The following is a 27,381-nucleotide window of genomic DNA, read 5'->3' on the forward strand; positions in this document are numbered from 1 at the left end:
AACACTATCAAACAATTTTATGTTAAATTACTCAACAGATGTTTACTTTATCCCAATTACGAGCCATGTGAACAGCAAACATGGTTAATTTTTTCCTTTTACCTTTGTTCGATCACATTTATGAATTAATGTGCTTCTCGTTTTTTGTCAATAAAATGTTATAAAAAAAATAAAATCAGTTCTAATCAAGTGTACATATCCTTATACCATATTTTGCAGGTTTTGATGGTATATACTGCCTAAAGGGGCAACGGCCTCTAAATGGCATGGGTCTCACAGACCCGAACACCATACAAGGGTTAACGGAGTTAGACGTTAGCAGGAATGTAGCTCGCTAGCTTCCACCTAAACATGATATAGCATGTTCTGACTGAGAGATTTCTGAAACATTCAAACGTACAGCTCTGCTATCACTTCCAACATAAATGAAGACAGAAAACTAAACAGCAGTGACGTTTGTAGGGTTACTGAAGTTGGGCTAGCTGGTATATAATGATGTGCTACGTGTCGCTAGCGACACAGCTATGTTAGCATAACACAAACATAGTGTAGCTGGAGGATGAACGCTAACACTTTTCCACTCGATAAAAGTTAACTTGAGGGTTCCTGATGGTTAGGGACAAATGCAATCGCATGGCAGGATGCTGTAAACGGACCAAACTTCAGTCAGGAGAACAACTGAGATAATCCATCCACAATACCAGGTTAGTCATTAATATACTGCAACAACACGGGAATAGAGCAGCTGGAGAGAATTCAACATTAATGAATCAATGGTACAAAAGTGGAGGAAGCAAGAAGAATGAGTTGAGTAAAGTTTGACTTATCTGACTGTTTTGTTTTGCTAAATGTGCCTTATAATCCGGTGCGCCTTATGGTCCCAAAAATACGGTAGTTTTTTTACTTGTTACATTGTTATGTGATGTGTTTGTTGTAACTTCTGCTGTCTTCTTGGCCAAGAATGAAAAAGTAAATCTAATCTCAATTAGACTTTTACCTGGATAAATAAAGGATTCTGAATATAAAAATAGGGAGGATTACCTGATTTTTCTCACTTAGCTTGTAAAAGTGTACTTGTCCTCTAGCTCAGTTTTCAACTGAAGCCTCCTTCTTCTCATTCTATCGTTGCTAGAGCAAAGAGAGTAGTACACACCATTGTACTCAGTGAACTTCCTACATTGAGTGTCGTTTGCGTTTTCTCTTTTTTTGCCCATTTATTAACAGAAAGTTAACTTTTATCACCAGTTCTCAGCTGTACTATAACATGATAGAAAATTAGCATTTTAAGAGGATAAAATAATACAATGTTCTACTAGAACACAGGAGAGATGTTTACTGTTTTTAATATGAAATTTCCTGCTTATCTTTTCATAGGCTGGGTTTTTCAGCTGAGCTGTAGAATCTGAATAACCAAACAGCAACTTTTAGAGGTTTACTGGTGACCTGTCCAGGGTGTTTCAAGGTCGCTGGGATAGGCTCCAGCTCCCCTGCGACTCTGACAACGATAAGCGGAAGAGAATGGATGGATGGAGGTTTCATCTCACCAATGGGGTATCTTCCAAAGTCTTTTTATTCCCTCTTGCTGGGCAATATGTGCACTGTCAAACTATGGAAGATGCCCAGAAAAACTTTCACTTTCAAACTCAGCCTTATAAATGACTATGTACAAGTACTTTTTTACTTTGGTGCATTTCTGTGTCTTATCTGTTGGTGCAGATATTCCACCAACAGCATCTCTTCCATACACTGGAAGTTGCATGCTAGTTTGTCATATTTCAGCTTGTCCCCTCCCTTCCTCGTGCAGACCTTGTCTTTTACATGTTGCACTGCTCTGTGACACACTGTCTCTGATGACTCTCCCACTGTGCAGTCACCTCTCAGATCTCCACATGAAATAAAAAGAACTTGTCGGAACAAAAATAAACTGAAGCGAGAGCACCAGACATTCACAGAGGGCACCGAACCATCGACACATTGAGGCCAGCTGCGTCTAAGCCAAAGCCAAATAAATAAAGTCAAAATCAAAAGAAGAAAGGAGCTGAACAGGATCACTCTTTAATCAGAACAAAATTAAGCAATCTTAAATCAATTAGAGCTCGACTCGTTGACATGGTGCATCTGGAGAGACTTCCTGCAGATTCACACACGTCTTTTACCCTTTTTCTTTTTTCTTGGCACACTTTTTCAAAGTGCAGTTTGTCATCCCAGGCTTCTTCAAAACACCACAAGTTTCTGAGGTTTCTGAATGTCATTCTTTGGGTCTATTAAAAACCACAAGTCGTTATTGTTTTCCACAGGCAGGCCCAGAGAGTGTGAGAAAAATGAGAAATAAATTGAGAGTGAACTTTGAAACAAACAAGCTGGATAAAAATGTTGTTTTCATATTATTCTGTTGCCCTTTGATGATGACCAAACACCGCAGTCAACTTACCACTTCCCCGTGAGCTTTGATCATCGGCAACCTCTCCTGCTGTGAAACCACACAACCTGAATCCTGATCGGACCTGAAGACATATGTGTCGCAGGAATTGACATTATTCGCCAAACTATGATTAATGAGTCAGAAAGCAGAGCAGTGCCTGTTAGCGACTCTTTTACCAGTCATGGAAGACATATGACTTTAATTTACAACATCTTTGCACTTATCACAGCTGATTCAACCCACAGCACTGACATACGATGTTATGACAACTTGTAATATGAAAGCCAAGACACTATCTGTCTATGAATCACTAGTGTTCATATACAAAACGAGTGTGCAACAGTGCTGTGCAACACATTTTCTATACAATAAATCTGCTGAATGAGACACTGGAGAGTGAGACGTTATAACAAATAGTGTAGTTCTGGTTGATGGGCAGCACGAAGAGCAAGACTGGAGCTCGGCTTAAACTGCGGTTTGAGAATAGGCCAACACGTCACTCTCCGAAAGTTCTGTTTATAGGGTTACCATGCATCACAGGGCACTATTTATCTCTTTAGCTAGCGACGGCAGTAAACACGAAGCATCAGAGAGTCTCCATGAGTCAATACACAGGAACGTAAACTGCAGTGTCATATATCTTCTCAAAGTGGGCTTAATGTAGACGGATTCTATGTAACACACATCATATCAGAAGTATAAGCTAATCTTCTGGATTGCATTGTCTGTGGCCAACAATGCTGTCCCCTTTTGGTTTTATGAGTTTTCAAATGGAAAATTCTAGGACAGCATTCCAAAATGAGATATCGTCCCACATTTGCAAAAACATCTGGGATCAGAGTAAGCCACATATCACAGGGCTACTACTAAACATGTGACTAATCCCAACACCTTTGACCACAAACTGACTGGATTTGTCTCATTTGAATTCCTTGTTTTTAGCTGAACTTAAAAAAAAAAAAACTTTCAACAGAGGTCATACAGAAATGGCGAAACCACCAGGTGGGTAAATAAATGGCAGCAGCCCAAAACAACATCATTCCATCTTGCAACTTTAGCAAATTATTTTCTGTTTCAAGTTTCATTTCTGAAGACGCGTCTAATTCTATTAATATACCAGGACCAGACAACAGAAGATATCATTTACTGTTAAATTGTTTTTTTTGATAAGCAAACCATTTATAGGAACAATTAAGACATAAAAGATCTAAGAACAATTTTATAGTAAATTATACACTTAATTTCTGTAATTGCATTGCAAATGACAGATCATTGGAAAGGCACAAAAAATTTGGTTTAAGAAATCCATTTGACATTTTTATATTCTGTGTAGCAATAGTGACATCACCACAAAGGACATAACACTGCATTACAAATAAACTAACTTCACTTCAACCTTCACATTTCTGAAGCTCTTGCTTCTAGTCCATACATTTAACCCCCACGGTCGAAAACTTTACAATTCAGAGTGACACTTTTTAATGGGCATCACTGGTTTCTTTGGTTTCTCCATTTAAAAACAAGAATCCTCTACCATCGATCACGTCCCCCACTGAACCACTTCAGGTTGCCGCAGTAGTTTTCTAATTTATTTTCACTTTGTACCCATCTGGGAGAGAGACAAATACTGTCTTTACACACCCTTGGGGTCATCTGTATACCTGATCATGGTGTTTGGGATCGCTATTGCCCAAACAACAAAGTCCTGGTGAATGATGGGACGCGCTGAATATTTCTGTTTGTCTGTCTCAGTTGTATTCTCTTTGCTACAGATGTGGAACAGCATCATGAGCACGTGAAAATGGGTCTGCATTTTGAAAATATGACTTTTAGTTTAAACAGTGTTTGTGTAGTAATGCTATATTTGCTTCTTCAATGAACAGAAGAACATTTCCTTATCCTCCTTTTAGCTGTAACAGGTGGCAACATGAGGGAGTAGATGAGTAAACAATTAACAAACTCTCTCTCTACAGATTTATACCTACATACAGAGAATGCCTTTTACACTATAGACGTGTACAATGAGACACAGAGATCTCCTATTCAGTGCAGACATGGGCTGAGGTGCACAGTTCTCCAGCACAGATGAACAGTGATCAAAAATGTAAAACGTACAAATATACAAAAGAAAAAAACCCTAGCTACATATAGCTGTTTCTGTTCACATTTGTAGCTGCTGTGTAATAAGACAGCGATCAACAAACAAGGTAAGCAAACAGAAAGATTGCGAAACATGCTAAAAACATGACAGAGAAAGATGGGAGGATAAAAAGAGCATGTCACAGATCAGCAGAGGAAGCACTTCAAAGATGGAGGTAAAGAAAAACTCAAGTAACAGAGTGAGAGAGGACTGTGAGGCAGAGATACTGGTCACCATCAGAGAACATGCTTTCAAAATAAAGGCATGGACGATATACACAAACAGGAGAATAAAAAAAGGGAAAAATGGCTAATCAACAAGAACAGAGAACTGAATGACAAATACCAAAATACAGAGCAAAAGGACAGGAATGCAGAAATTAGGAAAGGCAAACAAGTAGCTGGTAGCGGTCTGATTGCGATCACACACATCTTGCATCTGATTTCACACTCTACTGCCTCGTTTGAACTCAGTAACCTGGTTTTAATTAGCAGCAGTTCATAAGAGCCAATTTCAGTTACCATCTAATAAAGCAAGTCTCGCACTGATTTCCTGTCACTGGGCTGCAAAGAGCGACCGATGACAGTTGGTGTCACTTGAATTAGTGGCACAAACACGTGCGGTGAAATGCCACGAACCACATGCCCTCTTTTTAAGGACGACACAACAGCTAACCAGCAAGCTAACGGCACAGGATGACAAGCCAGCAGAAAATAAACAACACAAAACACAGCAACACATAATTATTGTGACAGCTTCCCACCAAGCCCCTGCTCCACGTGTAAAACTGCCGTGTTCTCAGGGAAAATCTCTTTAACAAGCAGGGTTACATTTTTATAGCTGCTGCTGTTATGTCTCTCTCAGCCCAGTCACATTTTACACATTTCGAAATTATGAGTTCAAGTTTAAAACACAACCGAAACTCGTGAGAATCGATTGAAATGCAGTTCCTTTAATGACCACTAGATGCTGACTTAAAATGAATTAAATGGCCAGAATAGCTCGTGCAAGCACAGAGCGCCCTCTTAGTGTTACACAACAAGACAACGAGGGGAGAAAAACAATGAAAACTTGGAAAGGTGTGAAAAAAACCTTTAATCGTTCCCTTTAGCGTGTTAGCAAGGAAGCATGATGATGATGAAGAGGGGAAGTCCTGTTTCATGAAACAGGCAAGCTGAAGAAGTGCAGGCTGCACCAGCACTGTCTGAGAATGAAAGTACTACATTTAACTGCATAAACATTTAATATACTATTTACAATTGATAGAGCTGGTCATCAGAGACAGCCACACAGCAAGTGAGTATAGAGTATGATCTGATGATAGACGTGGGTGAAAGTTCATCAATTTGAAAATTGATCAACTTTCCTCTCTTCAATAAAAAAGGAGAAGAACTAAACTAATCACCTTACATTAAAAATATTTATCAGGGAGTTATTATTGATAGAAAAAAACATGTGTCATGTGTTTGGTAGTGCAGTCAATGTTCAAAATGTACCTCAATAGACAGTATAGTTAATAATGCCTTTGACCATGTTTGTGCATGAAATTAAATTCTAATGGCAGACCTTCAACTTTAGCTTTAACTCTGCTCTATATCAGCTGTCTGAAAGTCATTCCTGTGAGGTGAATCCACAATTCAGCAGCTAGTCTGCACTGGCAGCTGCTGCCTTAGCAATCAATCTCTCACCTAGTCTCTCTAAAAGTTTAAAGAATGAGTTATAACACTTTCAAATGCCAAAACATATCCCAGCATCTGGAACGACTGTTCTTGTGTTTCTGACATTACTTTGTGGTCGTCAGTCAGCAGCACAGGACCGATGAGATAAAATGTGTTTGAGCACATCCACGCAGTCCTGCATGTTACACGGGGCAGGAGAAAAAAAACAGAAGTCTAGCTGACTGCAAGTGGATAACAGAGCACTCAGCCTAAATGGTCTGATCTGTCAGTACTAAAACACAGCCAGATATCTGCAGGAGAACTCTTCAACCCTGAACGCCCTCCCTGCAGTACAGAGAAAAGAGCATAAAACAGCACAAATCATGGAAACCCTCCAACTGATGACAGAGCGACTATGCGAGCAAGGCATCCTGAGCCAGACAGGTTTAAGAGGTACAAGGACAAAAGTACACACACTTAAACACACACACTCGTTTGTATATCTTAGTGAGGACATCTCATTTCGACTTAGCCGCTTACCCTAACGCGAGGCATCAGAACTCTAAACTCTAAACATGTACACACACACACACACACACACACACAGATATATAGATTACCCATCATCACTAAATGTGCATGCAGTATGCAGACACATACAAAATACTCAAGATGTTCTCATTTTGAACAAAGCTTAGTTATTTTGAAAAACACTACAAATTTCATTGAGCTTTGTATCCTGTTATAAGAGATGACATGAAGGGGAATAATGCACTGAAATATTGAGCAGACTTACCCAGACAGTTGTGTCCATCGTGGGCCAGCATGAATCCATCGTAGCACATGCACCTGTAGTTGCCTGGTATGTTGATGCATTCGTGGACACAGCCCCCGTTGTAGTCATTCTCACATTCGTCCATGTCTGATGAAGAGCAGAGGGCAAAGGTTAGTAATCATGCTGGCCTAAATGATGTCAAATGAATTACAGAGCTGACGTAGCAGTTGAGTCATTAAAGCCCAGTTACAGCGGTTTAGGCGGTCACTCTTAATTGAAGTAAATTGAGAATAAACCAGCTGAAACGGCATTTTTGTTTTTTCTATATACTGTAAATGTGAAAATGACCACTTTAATGAACTAAATATTGCTGTTTGGGGGGAAATGCAGACGGTATTTTTATTAGCACTGTGAGTCAAGTTTCAAATTTGCTTTCCATTTGGTAGCTCTGATCAATGACTCAATGCACTCTGTGTACTTAAAATCTAATAAGCTTTGTGAGTGAGCTCTCACTCACTGCCACACCTCTTCACACTGTCTGGATGAAACTGGAACCCTTGAAACCTGAAGACTGAATCAAGTCTGGGCATCGGTCACAAATGCTAAATAAAGTTACAGGTAACAACATTGTATGTAAATATGTTAAAGGTGGTATACATAGGAATATGAAGTATTTGCAGAATGTGATGTTTTATGCTTGCTTCTGAGTGTCTTTACAATTTCACCATCACTGCCCGAGAGTGGGTTTCCTTGGCGTGGCATATCAAGTGTTCAGCTTGAGTAACATTGTCTCGGCACAGAAACAAATGAGAGTAAAGACACTAAAACAACTGACAATGACAGCAAACACACACTAGAGAGGCACTCTAATGTCTGTTGTTTGATACAGTGATTAAAACGACACACACACGTCACCATATTAGGAAAAAAAACCCTGTTAAAAGTCTGTTCCCGCTGGTTTCTTAGGTAGCAGGAAATCCATCAACCCTGATGAGTGGCATCCTTCGAGAGTAACCCCTAAAACATCACAGTACAGCTCAGGAAGGCAGTAGTTGGTTGGGGGATGTTAGTGAGTGTTTATTCATCTGGGGATAACCACCCACCTCCATGCTGAGCCAGCAGAGGTTTTCATCGGAGCAGCTTGCAAGTGGTTGCCATGCAGAGCCACTTAAACAAACAGTCCTCCCCCTCCGTGTGAACAGCAGGAGATCTGCCATGCAGTAGAGGAAGACCTAAGCCCACGTCCTCCTGCTCCATCTGTGCGGCGGCTCATACAGCACAGGTATATGTGCACTCTGATTCAGTCTGACGTCTGTGCACCTTCTCTTCCTTGAGCAAAGTAGGATGCCACCTGGATGGGTTAGTCAAAGTCATGTGCAGCCTTTCATTCTTCTTTCCTGTCTTCCTGTGTTCCAAACTCTCTCCCTTTTTATCTCGTCTCATTTTGCTCTGCTCCACACATCTGCTGTATTATCTGCCTGTCTATCTGCCATACAGTTCATCTGACAGGTTGTATACATGAAGACAATTTAAGAGTAAATTCACTGGAAAGAACCTCATCCGTGCACCTTGCCCGATGACCTGATGACTCAATGAAAAGAGTTTTGTGCAACTCTGAGCTAGAACTGGAGCTGTGAGTGAGGCAGTATTTGTTATCTCCTGTTTTCCACAGATGAGGACTAAGAGACATAGTAAACCCTTTAGTCCTTTACTTCTGTGGCTAAAACAGATCTCCAGAGACTATTGTCCAACTTATTAGCAGATGACAACTACTAGCAGCTCCTAATACCAACAACAGCCTCGCATAGCAACAGCACACAGTAATATTTGACATGCAGTGATGTGGAACCGGTAACACGACACATTACACTAAATCAGAGAGATGCACCTACTCTAGCACGGCACAGAAAACTTCAACATTTATCCTGCATGCAGGAAATGATGTACATGTGCATTTTCACAAGTAAAAGAAATAAGGACAACTCGTATAAATGAAACACTCAGCCATTCACTTCCTTTCACAAGAGTGATGTTGTGATGTTGGCTCAAGCGATCACTTTGAAGAGTCAGACAGACATAAACATGAAAGGATCCTCATCACAGAGGTTTTACTTAATGGTTTAAAAACAATTGTGACTGCCATGATCTCCACCATGAAGCATCACAGACATGTTTACCGGAAGCCAATTATGCAGACAAACACACACAAGGGCATTTTAATTCACTTTGTTTGATCTCTGACAAAACAAGCCCATACTGTGTGTAGGTCATGGACCGCTCCAATGTGATTGTGATTATATGAGAAGATTAATATCATTGCCTAACATTCAATCCTGTTATATGAAAAGGTAACCAGAGCCCTGTTTAAAAACTTTAAAGTGACCAAAGTACTTTAATTGAGCTACATGTGAGCACCAACAGATTGAGTTCATTTTAAAATGAAAGAAAATATAACAAAAAAATGGAAAAAAAAATCACTCATTTAAAGAGCATGAGCTTTGTGTATACAACCTCCTCACGGCCATCACTGGCTCATCCTAAAAGGCATTTGCAACTAATTATGCTGAGCTTGAATGGACGTCTATTTGGGGAAAGGTTGTTTGGACACTTTGCTGTGCTGCCAGCTCAGATGGCGTGGTTCAACACGATGTGGCACCTCCTTTGTTGTCTGCTTTTCATCTGTCAGAGACAAAGGGGAAGGTAAGGGCTACAACTAAAGTTGCATATAGGGAGAAACAGCCTCAGGGCTGCATGTGAGTGAAAAGCTGTGGGTGATTAATTGGTGTCTGTACTGTTTCAAACAGCCGGACTGAGTCTGTATCATGGATTATGTTAAGATGGCCATATTTGAATACACGTCTTTATGGGCTTTTAAAAGCGCAGTATGTAATATCTGACGGGCATAATGGCACAAAGTAAAGTGGGAGTAGGAGCTGCAATCGTTTCTGATTCACTCTTTTTGATAATCAAGGTAGAGTTTATGTTTTCAATGTAGTTAAATAGATGCAAATAATGCATAACATCATGCACAATGCTAGCTTACCATTATAACTTGAGTCAACTACAGATGCAGATACTGTTGATAACGCTGTGCTGACAGGTGTGGGGTAGCCCGGGACTCTTACCTGCTGCCAAATAGGGCTGCCACGATTAGTCGACTAGTCACGATTACGTCGACAATCAAAATCGTCGATGACTAATTTAATAGTCGACGCATCGTTTGAAGCTTTGTAAGATCACAAAAGACGCAGGAATAAGTAGTAGGATTTGAGAGTGTAATAACGGACTGAAACAGAAGATGGCAGCACTGCATGTACAAGGATGCCAGCTGCCGTTAAAGGCAAAAGAAGAAGAAGCTGTGTCCCAGAATTCATAGCGCGGCCTTGCTCAGTTTCCAGCAATGGCGGCAGCTAGTTAGCTTTAATGTTACTCTTATTATTCTTTCTGGGTCACAAAATAAATGTCTAACATGTTTTCAGGCGAGAATGTAGCTGTGTAAACTTCAAATATCTGCTCAGTTTATGAAGACACCACATATTTTCAAAAGCACTCAGACGTTTTCGGAGACGTCTGTTACCCACCAGCTCGATAGCTAGCCGGGGTTCTAGGCTCACTAGAGCCGGTGAGAACACCGGACTCCGGGCAAATCGTTTTCAAACCCACCGCCGTCTTTCAGTACTCAGGTTAAACTTAAAAATGTTATTGACTATGTGCACGAGAAAATGCTAACTTCCTGGTTTGAGGCCGGATGTGGGGTTGTACATTTCCGGTAGCTTTACTTTGCGGTAAATCGCTACTGCGAAGATATACTCCAAAATCATGTCCAAAACTTGAAAACGGAAAGATTGCGTTAAGTTCCAAAGAGCAGAAGGTGGGAACACTCACCACTGTTGTGTCACAAAAAAAATCTAATGATAGATTTTGACGTTTAACCACTTAAGCCCCACGTCTCCGGTCCGGGGGCAAAAAGGAGGAGATCACGTTTAATCGGTTATAACGCGGGTTGAGAAATATAAGTCCAGACGTGTGGTATCCACAGAAACCTCATAATCTCAGCTAAAATGTCATATAAACCATTTCTACAACCACCAAACACACCGAAAATAAGCCGCGATTAAACGAGCAGTTACGTAAATGCGCAGAAGTCCGCTAAACAAACAAAACCGAACCAGAAATTCTTCAGACTTCATGTAAGTAACCGATTAAAGATAGGCTGGTTAGCTCCCAGAGCTATCACTGACTCCACACACAAAGTTTCACCACGATCAGACCAAAATTCACTGAATTAGCCGTAAAAGAAGACCACAAAAACACACAGCGGCGCAAATGTTCTAAGACAGAAATTGGCTTACCGTCCCGATTATTTTCGCCGGTAGCCGGTAACCACGTGATTGACGTTTAAAGAGTTTAGATCGATCGGTTGTTTGCATCACTCAACACAAGCAGAACTGCATCACTGCAGCATAAGACACATCGTCCACATTCAGAAGCACATCTCTGTATAGTGACTGGTCTTATTCTTTAAACAGGCAAATGTTCAGCATTCAAACTACAGATGAACAACAGTCACAGATGTTTCCCGTTATGTCCACACCTACACAGCATGTTAACAAACCGTGAAAAAAGCCACACAAAAAATGAACGATTGCTGGTGAGGGTTTCTATACATTAGTATGTATGAAGGATATGTTGTGACTTACCTTCTAAATTAAAAAGTGCAGTACTGGATGTTCACGATGTCCACGCATCAAAAAATAAAATTGGCTACTTGATTTCACCTATCGCTGGTTATTTTTTTTGAACATAACACCCGCAATAAACGAGGGACAGCTGAGAAATATAACATTTGAATCCCTTTTCTCTTTTGCTCTGAGGCGTGGGGGCAAAATATCGACAAGTCCATGAACATCATTTACAGTTATATTGGGTAAATGACCAAGACATCTATAGAAATGTAAATCGACGCTTAATTCATTCATTTGGTTAACTTCTTTTGGACATTAAACAGGGCGCGAATAGGACACCGGAAACAAAGCTCCCCACAGGAGTTTTTGCACCGGAAGTAGCATATGCTAACGTGCACATAGTCAATTGTTTGGCTTTTTTAAGTATTTTATTTGTTCCTGAGTAAATTGGTTTGGCTGGGATTAAAGTTATAGTTTATACACGACTGAATAAACGTCAAGCAAACAACTGATTATCAGAAGTGTGAGATGCCTGAGAACATACTCCGGTGTCCTGTTATATTTTAGATAGCAAGGAGCAGACGGCTGAGTTTATTAAACTCCACCGAAACAATCTGCAGATTTCATTAAAATTTAATAAACTATCATCTTGTCTTTATTTTTAGTTAGCACATACCTTAAACACTTAAAGCTGTAAGCTAATGATAGTTATATAAGAGCAGATGCATGCTGGTGCAATAAGCTGTACGTTTTACGTCCAATGGATGCATGATCTGATTAGTCGACTAATCGCAAAAATAATCGGTGACTAGTCGACTATCAAAATAATCGTTTGTGGCAGCCCTACTGCCAAACTGAGCTTACTAAAAATGTACTAGAAACACTACAAACGCTCACAAAGCAGTGTACACAGGGGGGTAAAATAAATAACAGCATCAAGCGCCATAATAGCCAATAAAAAGATACAATAAGGCATAATTTTATAAACAGGTCGTTTTTAAATAAATAATGATTAAATAAAACTTTTCAACACAAAGCTTGTTTAAACAAATTACTTTTCAACTATTGTTAAAGGAATCTACAGAGTCACAAAAAAATGTAAAATGTAAAGACTGTTCCACAGCCTTGGTGTCGCAGACAGAAGGGATCTGTTCCCTGTACTCTTTAGTCTCGTACAGGGAACAACGAACAAATTCTGAGCCTGTGAATGAAGACAGCAGTAGCAGTGTATTTTGTAAGAAGCTGAGATAAATAATCTGGAGCCTAGTGCTCTAATTAACACAAGAGACAATGATTTTATATGTGAGTCGAAGCGCAGAGAAGAATCAAATATTTAATTCACTTCAATTTTATTTACACAGCACCAAATCACAACAACAGTCACCTCAAGGTGCTTTATATTGTAAGGTAGACCCTACAATAATACATACAGAGAAAACCCAACAATCATATGACCGCCTATGAGCAAGCACTTTGGCGACAGTGGGAAGGAAAAACTCCCTTTTAACAGGAAGAAACCTCCGGCAGAACCAGGCTCAGGGAGGGGTGGGGCCATCTGCTGCGATTGGTTGGGGTGAAGAAGGAAGACAGGATTTATATAACAAGATTTCAAATGCAGGACTTAGCAGTCTTACAAAAAGACTAATTTTAGGACGTAACTCAGGAGGAGCAATAATCTCAGTTTTGTTGGCATTTTTAAAAGAGGTAATTGTTATTGCAGTCAGCAGTCAGCCACCTGTACGTGGTCAGGGATGCTGGTTTAGCTCAGTGGGTGAGCAGGTGACCATATGCTGTATGGCTGGACAGCAGTAGGCCCAGGTTTGAGTCTGACCTGCATATGTTCCCCCGTCTATCTGCACTGTCTGTATCCATAAAAGGCCAAAAAAAAAGAGAAACTGTATGTGCTGAGCCACTTTGTAGTGTGCTGTGATTCCTAAACACTCCTTTCTGCAACGTCATTTTCTGTTTCACCAAGATACTTAAACTGGTCAATAATATTAAATCATATATACTCATTAGTGTAATTTGAGTTAGTGTTGAACCATGGTTGTCATCATGGTAATAATCAGTGGTACAGTTCATAGAATAAACACACATGCTGAGACAGTATGAAGAAGTGCTAGCTAGTAGCAATGAACAATAGAAATGTTTCCAAGTAAACAAAAGTCGACACTTTTTGCTCTCTGTGGGCAGCTGTGGCTCAGGTGGAAGAGCAGATTATCAGTCTATTAGAAGGTCAGTGGATCAGTCCCCGACTCCTCCGGTTGAACTATCCTTGGGCAAGACACAGAACTCAGATTTCCCCCCAATGCTTCGATTGGAATGTGAGTGTGTGTGCAACTGTTAGAAAGCACTTAAGCACAGATAAAAGCACTGTATGATTGTGTGTGATTGAATGAATGAGACTTGCAGCAGAAAGTGTTCTGAGTGCTCAGTTGGCACTCAAAGGTGGGCTGTAAGTGCCAGTCCATTTGTCAGTTACACAACTGAATCATATGTTCAAAACAAGCTCCTTCTGACAACCTTCAGTTTTGCCACATTCAGCACAGAAGCATCAAAGAGATAAAACATTCTGTGCTCATGTTTTCCTGGAACAAACTATTTGAAACAATGGATGCATAACAGTCCACACAATTCAACTGATTTGTGGCAACTTTTCTGAACTTCTGCTTATTGCGTAAGCACTAAGTGCTCATATGTTTTGTTTGACAGAGAGATTAGAGGGAGGTGGGGAGCTGTGTAGAAGGAGGAGGAAGGCATTTCACAGGATCTACTTTGCCTCAAACAGTGCCACTTCCTGCCCCTGAGCTGTTGCTGACATCTGACAGCAGTGCCCCAACACTGACTCAGTGGCTGCTGCTTCCGCTCACATGCACGCATTTTCTAATTGCTAGAGAAATGTTTATGCTCCACGTCTCATCAAGTGAATTAGGCGCCTTTGCTGATGGACTTACACCCCCACTCCCACACTGGAAAGATATTCTGAAGGGCACAGGGAGTAAATGAGAAAGGGAGAGGATGCAGCTTTCATTTCAGGTAGGATACTGGCTTCTGAAGGTTTCTAGTGTCTGGATTCTAAGTTGAATAATTAGATGCTCTGTTTACTGAATACTAATGCTATTTTTATGGCAGGAATTAATAAATAGGTAAATCAGAGGTTACTGTACTTTACTTCAGAATGTATTTTTCTGATAACTTTTTATTTTTACTTCCTACATTTTAACACAAACATGTATAAATGGGCGGGTTCTTATATAGTGCTTTTCTACTCTATTTGAGCACTTAAAGCACTTACACAACTTGCCTCTTTTGCTATCTAACACTCCAATGGATGCGTGGGAGTATATTGCCTGAGCAACTTGAGGTTAGTATCATGCCCAAAGATATTTGGTATGCAGACTGGCTGCTCCAGTGTCCATACCAAACATCAGTAACCTTGTAACTAGTAGATGCCCTGCTTTAGCTCCTGAGCTATGGCCACCCCAGTCTGTGGGTTCTCCTCCCTGCATTTTCAAAACACGTTCACTACTTTAGGTTTCATTGAGTGAAATTTTAATTTCACAGCACTGCACACTTTCAAATGTCCTAAATAGAGGGAACAATAGCACATAAAGGATGATCTTATTGGTGTATCCATCACTGTGGCATAAAAAGTAATAGTTGCAGTTTTACACACGTCTCTGCAGCTTCTCTCGTCCTGTCATTCCCTCAAACTCCAAACCCCACACCATCAAAAAAATAAAAACAGCAAGAAATTTAAAATTGAAAGCTAAAAATAATTAACCATAAAAAGAAAGAAGGATGTAACACTATCACCTACAACAAAGAGTAAATGAATTAAATGTGTACTATCAAACATTAGATCTCTCTCCTCTCAGTTCTTTTTAGTAAATACTTTAAAAATTAATCAACACATTCAGTTACAGTGCCTTACAGAAACTTGGCTACAGCAGGATAAATACGTTAGTTTAAATGAAACGACATCGCCGAGTCATATAAACAGTCAGAATCCTTGAAACCCAGGCCAAGGAGGAGGAGTGGCAGCAATCTTTCACTCCAGCCTATTAATCAACTAAAGACCCTGGAAAGGATTTAACTCATTGAAAGCCTGGCTCGCTGTCATGTGGACCCTAGCCGGAAAGGTCACAAACCAGTTTTAGTTCTTATCTATCATCTTCCTGGGTCTTAATCAGAATTTCTGTCTGATTTCGCAGACCTTTTAACTGATTTAGTGCTGAGTTCAGATAAAAGAATAGTTGAAAAGCTTTCAGTTTATCAGAAATGCTGCAGAAGGAGCACTAACTTGAAAGAGTGACCATATAAGCTTCCTTTAACTGACTCTGTGTTGAATTAAGAATTTCGTTTAAAATTATTTTATTTTCATACAAAATCAGGTCCCATCACAGTACTTCACTTTCAGACTGCAGGTTCTGTTGTGGTTCCTAGACTTTTCAACAGTAGGATAGTAGACAAAGCTTTCCGCTATCAGGCCGATTTACTGTGGAATAGCTCCCAGTTTAATTCCAGAGACAGACGTTCTTTTTCTCAGGAGTGAGAAGAAAGATGAAGTCTGAAGAGATGTGTATGCAGCTAAATTTGTCACTATACTAGAAAGAAGAAATAGCAAATAGTGCCAACTTTCTACAACTGGTTGGCTTTTGTTGTCTTGTTTTGTCAGCTTGCCTCCAGGTTACCAAAGAACAACCCAAAAGCAACAACTTTAAAATGTTTCCAAGTGTTCCAGGTGTTCTGCCTCTCCAACAGGTAAGTGGCTAGATTTGCAACTAGCTATATGGTTAAAGTGTTTCGTGAGCTTCCAAAATAAATAAGATCACATATTTAAATTTGCATCTGTTTAAATTGCCCTAATTAGCAGAATTAGCAGCTAATTCTGCTAACTAGGGCCATTTTTTACAGACCTTTTGTCCACTGGGTGGCTGTAGCTCAGGAGGTAGAGCAGGTCACCTACTGATCGGGCGGTTAGTGGTTCAATCCCTGGCTCCTCTAATCTGCATGTCAAGAGTGTGACTATGTATGAATGTAGTTAGGAAGCACTTAGTTTAAAGAAAGTGTGTGGTTGGGTAAATGTGGCATGTTGTATAGAGCACTTTGAGTAGTCCGGGAGAGTAGAAAAATGCTATATATGAATCAGTCCATTCACTGTCTGAACAGAGTTTCTTCATGTTACTTTTGCACTATTATGTCCTGCACATGTTGTTATTACATGGCTTGATTAAGGTACACATTAGGCTGACATCTGGGCCCAGAGCTGAAACTGTTCTGGGCCAGCACAGGGCCATCAGCGTGTCTGCAACTGGCCCGTGGCTGCACACAGCTTACACATGGCCCACATACGGCAAAGAATGACGGCCCTTTGGTGGCCCAGATCAGGTTTGCCAGATGTAGTCTACACATGGGCCAGCACAGGACCACCAGTGTGTGTGCATATGGCCTTGTGCTGGCCCATGTGTGGGCCAGATCCGGGCCAGTTTTGCTATGTGGGTGATTATTTTAGATGATTGTGACATTTTAGCAAGCCCAACCAAAAACAGGTTAATGAAGAACTACAATCTTTTTTTTGGTTTAGGACCAGAAAAAATAAATAAATAAAGAGGCTCTCACTACCACTGCTTACAGAATAGTAACCCTCGTTAAGTTTACCTGTGCTTTTATTGTAACTGTACATTCTTCAGCCATAATATTAAAACCACCTGGATTATGTATACCACACTTCTGTAGGTACTTTGTGTTACTTACATAAGTACTGTGTGAGCCCACCTTGTTCCTCTAAAATAGCTCGGATTCATCCGAAGACAGGGGTTTCTCCTGGTGTCGGAATTTTCCACATATTCTAATATGGCAAACAAATTTCAATAACAGCTGGCCACAAACAAACCAACAAAACAACTTTAAGGTCATTTACCACCAGGCCCAAAACAAACAGTACAGTTAGCAACAAGCCTGTGAAGACAGTCATTAGTGGAAACCAAACAGACCCACAACCTCAGTCACACAAGCCTAGTGACTGACAGCCTCCGATGGCTGGGGGAAAATGTGTAATGTGGTGTCTGGCTGTCGCCTGGTGAAATCAGTAAATCAGCAACGAGGGTGCTGCCCTGAAAACCTCATGTGATTGTTTTGGTCACTCTCAGACTGCTGCAGTCACTTCTCTACAAACACAATTTACTCTGCAAGTTGTAGTGAATCTTCACAACCTCACACAACATGCGAGAGCATTTTCATCTTCAAAGTAAACATTTGTCTTCCAAGTAAAAGTCGTGTAACACAAAACACACATTTCAAAGGCACAACTTTTACTTTAAAGGCAAAGAGTCGCCGTTAGCGTCACACAGTTTCATTGTTTGTTTGCAAGTAGCTGGCAGACAAGTCAGCGTGATATATGCAAACTTATGGTTAGTGTCACGTGTTTTATCGCAGTGACTGCCTGCTTATTGTATGTCTGAACCACCTGTTGCTTGTGTGCCTGTCATCTTCTTTCAGACTTCTACTTCCCAGTTGTGGCCCAAAAACAAAGACGCATGAATGTATTACAACAGTATAGCGAGCAATAATGTAGTAAACTGCGACATCCCAAACAGTTACCAGTTACCATGTTATATGGAGGATGTATTTAGTAGACATCTGATTGACAACTACTCTAAAACCAACTACAGAGCAGAAAAACTACAGTCTTTACAGCTACATACTGATTTATCCCCCAAAATGAATGCGAGCTTATCCGTGAGTCTGGGTGACAGGGAAAATGAAACATAAAGTTTGTACTTTGTTTTGAAACCATAACATGTCACAGTCTATCGCTCAGGCTGAGACTGTGGTTGGATACAGAGCCACAAAGCAGCTGTGTGGTTACCAAGTCAAGACCGCTTATGTCATCGGGGCATTGTCTTTCAACTTTGTATAGAGTGAGATGGACTGAAGGCTAAGCCTTCAGTCCGGTAACAGTCTGTGTGGAATTTCTTTCCTCCTTCTGCACTTTTTCTGAGTGGCATTTCTAATTGCCAAGGAAGCAGGCTGTAGATGTTGCCTTAACCCTTGTATGGTGTTCGTATTTTTGTTACTCAGCCAGTGTTCATGGGTCTGGTGGACCCGCTAGAGTTTTGACTTTCCAATTAACACTATCAAACAATTTTATGTTAAATTACTCAACAGATGTTTACTTTATCCCAATTACGAGCCATGTGAACAGCAAACATGGTTAATTTTTTCCTTTTACCTTTGTTCGATCACATTTATGAATTAATGTGCTTCTCGTTTTTTGTCAATAAAATGTTATAAAAAAAATAAAATCAGTTCTAATCAAGTGTACATATCCTTATACCATATTTTGCAGGTTTTGATGGTATATACTGCCTAAAGGGGCAACGGCCTCTAAATGGCATGGGTCTCACAGACCCGAACACCATACAAGGGTTAAGGCCTCGTTATCTATATATAAAGCAGGAGCCTTGGTGAATCTGACCTGCTCCGCTCAGAGTGTGCATGGAAGTCTCAGAAAGAGAGACAGGCGAGAGCGGGAGGTGCAGGAACACAATCAGCGATGGGTGGGATGGATTCCTGTGAGTGTGTGAGCTGAGTTATATCATCTATGTGTGTCTGTAGGTAGCCAGTGAGGAGAGCGGCTGACTGATGACGGAGGTGCAGACACCAGGCAGACAATGGCCTAGTATCTGTCTGCCGTTTCGTCTTCATGCCCTCCCACCTGCTCTGTCTCCCTCATCATCCATTCCTCTCATGAGATGCACTTTTCCTCTCTTTCTCTGGCTTTGTTAAGCAGGTTGGGTGTTCGTCCTCACCGTGTCGCAGAGAGCTCTGGAATCCAGAGTCAAGCTTCTCCTCGTATCATTTTGGGATTTATTTCTTAGAGCAGACGAATGTGGTTAGAATTAGGCTTAACCTAAAGGTACGTGACAGGGTGGTGTAACAGCAGGCAATGATGCAAGGCAGCTGTCACTTACTCCTACAGTCAAATGTGCACATTGTGTATTGAAGATCTCAATGCACTGTTGTTACGAGTACAACAGAAACCTCCCAGCAACTAGGAAAAACCAGTTAGCCTGTAAGTGACAAATGTTGGGTAACCACAGGGGTGGCTTTGCAGACAACCCACAGCTCTGCAGCAGCCAGGTCCTCACTCCCTGGATCATCACACACTGAAATGGAGCTAACTTTTCCATAAAAGATGAAGGAATGTGACAGTGCATTGTCCTGTGATGAGAACATTATTACATGTTATAAAACAAAGAAAGAACAGGCATCTTTGTCATTTTAGGAGGGTTCCTTTGAATTGGAATACCTTCACTAATCTCTTCCCTGAACTATGAAATGCAAGTTTCTTTTATTCCCAGTGCTCCTGCTTTTAAACACTGGGAATGTTTTCAGTTTGAGCTTGGGAAACCTGTGCACAATACTACTACGTTTTGCTAGACCTCTTGATAAAACAAGAGAGAGAGACGGCTCTGGCCCCATTCTGCATATGCACACACTCACACAAGCACATGGCTCGAGTGATACACAGCTCGCCCCACATACTCTTCATTTTACAGCACAGGGATAAAAGTTGACATTTTTCCATAACAAGCTAACTGTATCAGCTAATGGAAAAGTCTACAGACAGGGCAACGTTCATAATCACTATATCAAATTTCCGTGGCGAGCATTGTCGGCACACTTGTTTTAGACAATCACTCTAGTGAGGGCACGGTACTGATGGGAGGAGAATCCAGGTTAGGAGATAATAAGAGAACATCCGTGTGTGTAGGATTTGAACCTTGTGAAGCTAAATATGGCCTGGAAATGCTCATTTGTAGTGCAAAAGTGTAGCGAAGGTAGACTGAGCACACAGATCATCTCCCTTGGTCACCAGAGCTCGAGTCCCAGCCATGACAAAAGCACAAGAGAGAGTGAGAGGTTTCTCAGTGGAGCTGCACAGGCCAACTCCCTCTGGAACCTCGAAATTGCGTTGTAGTTATGTCATCATCAACACAATCTATGGTTTTGTTGTTTCTTTACATGAATTGACACTGATTTTCAATATTTAGCTGAACTTTTGACCATACAAACTCTTTCAACCTTGAATATGGGCCAGACCTTCAAGATTTTGCAATTGTTTTGGTGTGAAAAAACCAAATCAGTCTACATTGTTGCTTTCTTTGGACACTTGTTTATTGTTTGACAAACTTTCTCAAAACTAAAGAATTTTCCAGTAAAATATCTGCAGGTGTTTTTTATCAAGAAACATCAAAGTTCTCAAGAACTTTGGACATGAGGTCAAGCTCCCTGTGTTCACAGCACAGATGTCAGAAGCTCATCCAGGTGTTTTGATGGTAGAGAAATCACAAAAAAGGTTCTCTAGCATCTAATGCAAATGTGACATGTTGCTTCTTACGTTTAAAAGACGATGCCATGCAGAGCCACACTGTCAGGAGAGGCATACCAAGCAAATGCTCGGAGAACTCCATGGCCCCTTACATTGACCCACAACTGTCATAAAGTTTATAGACACAAAGGACAAACATGCTGGGCTACCACATGCTGCCAGAAAAGCTTCAGCATACCTCAGCATTCGTTCTCTAAGCATCTTGAACTCTGCTATAGGAATAAAACACAATTCTTTCAGTCTCACGCCATCATTTGGTGTTTTGAGAGTACATCAGTGTAAAATCTCCCATTTAACCCTGTATGAGCCAACCCATCAAAAAATATCCAGAACATTCTGATTTTTGGAACTGAGATGTTTATTAACCCTTATAACAAAATCCACAAACATTTTTTGCTATATCGTGTTGTGTATGATATATTTTTATTAGATATTTATTATATATTTTTGTATCGCATTTGATACATTGGGCGTTTTTGGCAACTTTTTCTTGACAAATTTAATTTTAAGGAAAAAAAAAAGAGTTTTGTCCATAACATTTTAAAATTATGACAAGTATTGATGATGTTGATGAAATAGAGGTCTATCATATATGATACAAAGGGCATTATAAACTACTGTAAAGCCAGTAGCACATGATTCACATTCATTCAGCTAAAGGAGAACGATGCTTCTTTCCAATGGGGGAAGAAAAACCATGCGAGCGAAACGCCCCTGTACAGAATGAGAGGTCCACTCATTGCTTGGAGGTTAAAGTTTCAGGTTTTTCAGTGTGTTCTGTGTGAGTGAGTTAAAAATGCTGCTGGTGACTTTACTGAGGAGGTCAGTTCTGTCTCATAGTATATCAAGACATGAAGTGGATAATGAAAGCTGATGCAGACAAAGCACACTGCTGTGTTGCAATAACAGCTAATGAACAACTTCAGGAACCCAGAATTTGGCTTAATTTTCTTTACATTGGAATTACTGTCTGTAGTAATTCAATGCAATGGAGAGGCGTTTACTAGCAAAGCAGACATGTTAAACAGCTCAAACACACTCTGCAACAACAAAGCCTGCATCACAGCAACATTTCAGTAGTTGCCAATTATATTTCAATCTGTTCACTGAAGTTAACATCAGAAAACGATAGTTATGCACAGAAAACATACTAATAAAATTACTTGGGCAACCACTGACACTGTTGCTGCATGCAGTCTTACTGGTCATTATAACCCCCAATGTTTTGCTTTCACTTTCCCGATGCCAATGCTGATGTCACCATAACGCCCTCCATCACCCCACATCCTCCTTACATTTGTGCTAAGATGTTTATTAGTTTGATTTTGTCAGGTCCACCCCATGACCATTACCTCCAGTTTCAAAAAGCAAAGATGGAAGTCTTCAGAAACAGACTTGACACTATACACATAACTGTCTTTTGTGCCAGTGCTTCTACAGCATCGCCCTTACTTTCAGTACAGGCTACAATATGTTTTGTTCTTAAGACGTGTCTGTTTACAAAGCATGAAGAGTGCATCTGGAGGTCTCTGAAATACAGGTGCTCTGGACCTGGGAAAGATGACAAATGAGAGCAGCAGTCTGGACCATCATAAATTTCTCGGTCAATGCACTTTTGAGAAATGGGGAGTAAAATGTCTCTTACAAGCATTGCTTTTGACACAGTTTTTTATGATCCTCTGCATGTTTCACTAGACTGCTGAGTGATCGTTCACTGATATGGAGTGATGCTGATAATAAAGACACAGATATGACCTTAGAGCTGCGGAGAACAAGCACAGACGCTCTGCTGCTTCCAGGTGCTTCCAGGAATAGCAGAGCCACTAATGGTGCTGGCCGGCAAAGTGGGCTGTAATGCCTGTTGATGGAAAACACAGCCGGCCAATTACAGCGACCATATCTAATCACCGGGGTCAAGGGTCAACTCCCATCCACCATCTGTCTTCATCTGGCGTCTCTGTCATGAGCTGTTGCGTCATTGCCAGGGAAGAGCTTAAAAGACCTGAATGTACAGTCATGAGGCAAAGGGAGGACAGTGTGCACGTACACGTACACAGTGAACAGTGATGTCCGAGCTGACATTCAAGGTCCATCCAGAGTGCACTGCACAAACATGCACACACTGATTCAAAGGTATCTGTGCAAAGTGACGTAATAAAAAGTGGCTGATGGGACAGATCTGCTCAGACAGCAACATTATGGGAGGGAAATCATAACCTTGAAAAGTCTGGACCCTCCTGCCATCTCCTCTCAGAGGAGAGAGAAGCTGTTGTCATTCAGTACACATCGTTTAGAAAGACTGAGTGTCAAATGTAATAAATCACACAGTCTATGCAAACAGTGTATTCTGAGACATTAGTGTGCACAGTCAGTAATTATGCATGTCTAAAGGGACAGTTCATCCAAAAATGACATCATTGTGAGATAGGAGCACATGCTGATAGTAGAGGAAAGAGTTGATGAGAAGATCAAGTTGTTGTTGTGCTTGTGCTCACAGTAAAAAGTGGAAGATGTTCTATAGACAGAAGATGTTGTAGCATTTTATTTCAAGAAGATTTTTTTTTTTTGCAAATATTTGTATTGAAAAAAAGAAGTGGATGAATTATTTTTTTCACTCAGTCACTTCTCACTGGAATTTCACATAATGTTAGCTAGCTAGTAGCTAACAGAGCTAACAGACGTCTAGCAAGGGAAGTTAAAAAAGAAAAGAAAATGGAAAACACAAAGACAGGACTGATGTTACAGAATAACTGCCTAATGAAATATCTGAAAACATGAAAAATTCCCAAACTATTGTGAGCTCCAAGAACAACTATGACCAGTGACACTGAGGACCGGAATGAAAAAGCTGCAATTTAGCTTGAACAAGCTGATTAGACCTGGTTTACATAATCTAGTTAAAGTGGCAATCCAACTCAGTGAGTTACAGATCAGCTGGTCACAGAGATCCTGACATGTTCCTAGACTCTAGTTCTGATTGGTGCGTTATCATTGCTGTTGGGAATGATGACTATTTCATAGTCAGCTGAAAATTCCATTTATTATAACCAGATCTGAGGCAATAAACCAGGAAATATAAATATACTTGTCTTAAATTAAGCCAGTGTGGGGACAGATTAGATGATCACAGTGGTCGTGTGAGCACGTTTAAATAAATGTGTGACAGCTGAGACCTGACACAGGGATAGTGAGAGATGGAGAAAGTGTATGTGTGCAGTTGGCTGTGGCTCCAGCTGTGGTGTGCTTTCAGGCAGGAGTGGAGGTGTGAGCACACAGCCGGGTGCTGCCCCCTTCTCACCCCGACACCCTCAATAAGTCCGCTTTCTCTCCGTTAATTAGGAGAACCCTGTGGGTGTAGGGTGTGGAGTGGGTGTGGAGGTTTTGAAACAGCTGTCCTGCTGTTACATCAGAGGCCCAGTTCATGCACTCACATCTAAGCAAATTCACAATAATTATGATGAACATCACCTATGCTTTATGTGACGACACCGATCCATATCAGAGTATTTTGGCCCCAATCTAAATTGTCTAATATCATGTATGAATCAAGTATTTCATTTATATGACATCCTGAAATAAAGCCTTCTAAATATGGTTCATGAGCCAAATATTCAAGGTTCAAAATTATTTAGCTTAAAGTCTCCATATAAAGGAAAGTTTCAGACGAGTGTTACCTCATGTAGTAGAGTTGTTAGAACTACAATGATACTCAGAATTCCCACTGGAGGTTTATCCCATACAGATAACTTTGGGCATCGTACAGAAAGTGTTGTAATGAAAAGACTAGCTTAAACAACCTGCCTCCTGATTCATGTGATCCAAGACATAAATCTATAAATTAAAAACGGCCAAAGCGTCTTTCTTGTCCAAAATCATCCTGGCCAATGACCATAACCCCCGTACCTTATTTAAAATTTTTAACTCTGTGGTTAACCCTTCCCCGGACATGCCTTTAATTTATTCTCAGGCTCTTTGTGAGCGATTTCAAACTCACTTTTTAGATAAGATCGCATCTCTTAAGTCCCCCCTTCCCCCTGTTTTATATCCTCTCCCCATTCCTGAGTGCATCTCAACTTTTCATCAGTTTGAGCCTGTGTCACTTTTGTCTCTTAAGCGGCTAGTTGTTCAAATGAATAACACCAATACTGTGCTTGACATTCTTCCATCTCGCATAGCTAAGGACTGTTTTGATGTAATTGGACCTAGTATCCTATTTCTTATGAACTTTTCCTTGCTCTCAGGCTGTGTTCCTTTGGCTTTTAAGCACGCTGTAGTCCACCCGATTCTTAAAAAAAGAAACTCTGACTGTTATGACCTGTCAAACTACAGACCGATCTCTAAGCTTTCGTTCTTGTCCAAGATCCTGGAGACTAGTTCTCTCCCAGCTCCAGGCGTGCTTTGGACACGAACAATATTGCTGAGAAATTTCAATCTGCCTTTAAGCCATTGCATAGCACTGAAACAGCGTTGGTTAGGGTTCTTAATGATATTCTTGTAATCACTGATACTGGACGCTCTATGGTCCTAGTTTTACTGGACCTCTCTTCGGCCTTTGATATGGTGGACCATAACATCTTATTACTAAGACTTGAGCACACTGTGGGTATTAGAGGCACTGCCCTCGACCGGTTTAAATCATATCTCGCTGATAGATCCTTTTCAGTTAACTTAGGCACCTTCTCCTCTTCCTCCGCTCCGGTCTGTTGTGGTGTGCCTCAAGGATCAGTTTTAGGCCCTATTCTCTTCTCATTGTATTTGCTCCCCCTAGGCGCAATCTTTGAAAAATACAATATCGCCTTCCACTGTTACGCCGATGACATACAGATCTATTTTGAACTTACTGACGACCTTGCTGTGTCCCTACACTACTTTCAAGAATGCATGCGGGAGGTCAAAGAATGGTTCCTGAGTAATTCTCTTGTTTTAAATGATAAGAAGACTGCGATTGTGGTGTTCAACAGTAAAATCCCTCGTGCCCGACTCGGTGCTGCCCTGGGTTCCTTTGCTAGCTCTTCCTGTGACTATGTCAGTAACTTGGGTGTACTGCCGGATAGCTCGCTCAATCTCGATAAGCAGGTGTCTGCTGTAGTGAGCTCTAGCTTCCACCAACTGCGCCTTATCTCTAAGGCTAGGCATTATGTTCCACATGAGGACCTGGAGAAGCTTATTCATGCTTTTGTGACCTCCAGGCTGGATTATTGTAACTCCTTGTACTACGGTCTTCCCCCTTCTCTTCTTCTTAGACTGCAAACAGTCCAAAATGCAGCAGCCCGCCTCTTGACTGGTACCAGGAAATTTTGCCCTATTACTCCTGTTCTAGCTAGCTTGCATTGGCTGCCCATAAAGTACCGTATTCAATTTAAAATATTACTCCTCACATTCAAAACTATTAATAAATTAGCGCCAAGTTATCTCAGTGAACTTCTCAAACCACATACTCCTGCTAGAACACTTAGATCTGCCACTCAACTACTTCTGACCCAACCCAGATCTCGGCTGAAGTCCCGGGGTGACCGTGCGTTTGCTCTGGCTGCCCCGGTACTGTGGAATACCCTTCCTCTCGACCTCCGCGCATCTGATTCCACTGCACTGTTCAAATCACGACTAAAAACCCACTTATTCAATCTCGCCTTTCCCTCTAGTTAATATTTCTTTTATGATTTTATATTATGCACTTTTATGCTCATTTAATTTCTTGTTTGCTCTGTACCTGTTGCCTTCCTATGTGTCAGTGACAGCTACCTGCTTGCATACCTAGTACTTGCTTTGGTCCTATTTCTATTATCTTCCTTCTATTCTCTATGTTACTTGTTAAGCACCTTGGCATACCCTTGGTTTTTAAGTGTGCTTTATAAATAAAGTTTATTATAACTTCTGTGTCAGTGCGACCCTAATTTGTAGGCTGTGCCGAAGGAAAGCAGATCTGGGATTCATTTATTCATTTATAAGTTTCTCCTCTGAAAATATTTTATTTGCCAAGTAGCTGACATGTGTCACATCACATATTACAAATCAAATCTAATACAACAGTCAAAAAGTCAGAAGCAACCAAGTATTTTAGTCTTCTTTCAAAGACTTTCAAAGATTTGCTGTGCTATTAGAAAAGTTTGTACACTTTCATCATTGTCATAGTCCGTCTCTGTGATCAGCATAGAATAAACCAGTTCCCCTCCTACTGCAGGTACTGGTTAGTGTGACACTTCTGCTCTCAGCAGATCTCCAAAGCAGGAGACAATGGAGTTGTTATACATCTTACTGCAAGCTAATGTCTTTGACAAATCGATGAAATAGCCTCAAACACTGA

General features: G+C 40.8%; 2 protein-coding genes across 4 annotated transcripts in view; one reads left to right on the forward strand and one right to left on the reverse strand.

Annotated features, from left to right (window-relative positions):
- Nucleotides 1–27,381, reverse strand: part of scube1 (signal peptide, CUB domain, EGF-like 1) — a 144,213-nt gene that overhangs the window by 110,390 nt on the left and 6,442 nt on the right. For both annotated transcript variants that reach the window (XM_031734808.2, XM_031734807.2), the window contains exon 3: nucleotides 7,017–7,142. In XM_031734808.2, the coding sequence (XP_031590668.1) occupies nucleotides 7,017–7,142 (126 nt within the window). The remainder of the gene's footprint in view (nucleotides 1–7,016; nucleotides 7,143–27,381) is intronic.
- samm50l (sorting and assembly machinery component 50 homolog, like) overlaps nucleotides 14,437–27,381 on the forward strand; it is a 32,948-nt gene continuing 20,003 nt past the window's right edge. Inside the window, exons 1-2 of one of the 2 annotated variants that reach the window (XM_039600695.1) lie at nucleotides 14,437–14,716; nucleotides 16,359–16,444. The gene's annotated coding sequence lies outside the window, so the exon portion shown is untranslated. The remainder of the gene's footprint in view (nucleotides 14,717–16,358; nucleotides 16,445–27,381) is intronic. The other variant, XM_031734812.2, reaches the window with a different exon arrangement.

The sequence above is a fragment of the Oreochromis aureus genome, linkage group 17, assembly GCF_013358895.1.
Source record: "Oreochromis aureus strain Israel breed Guangdong linkage group 17, ZZ_aureus, whole genome shotgun sequence".
Taxonomy (NCBI): Eukaryota; Metazoa; Chordata; class Actinopteri; order Cichliformes; family Cichlidae; genus Oreochromis; species Oreochromis aureus.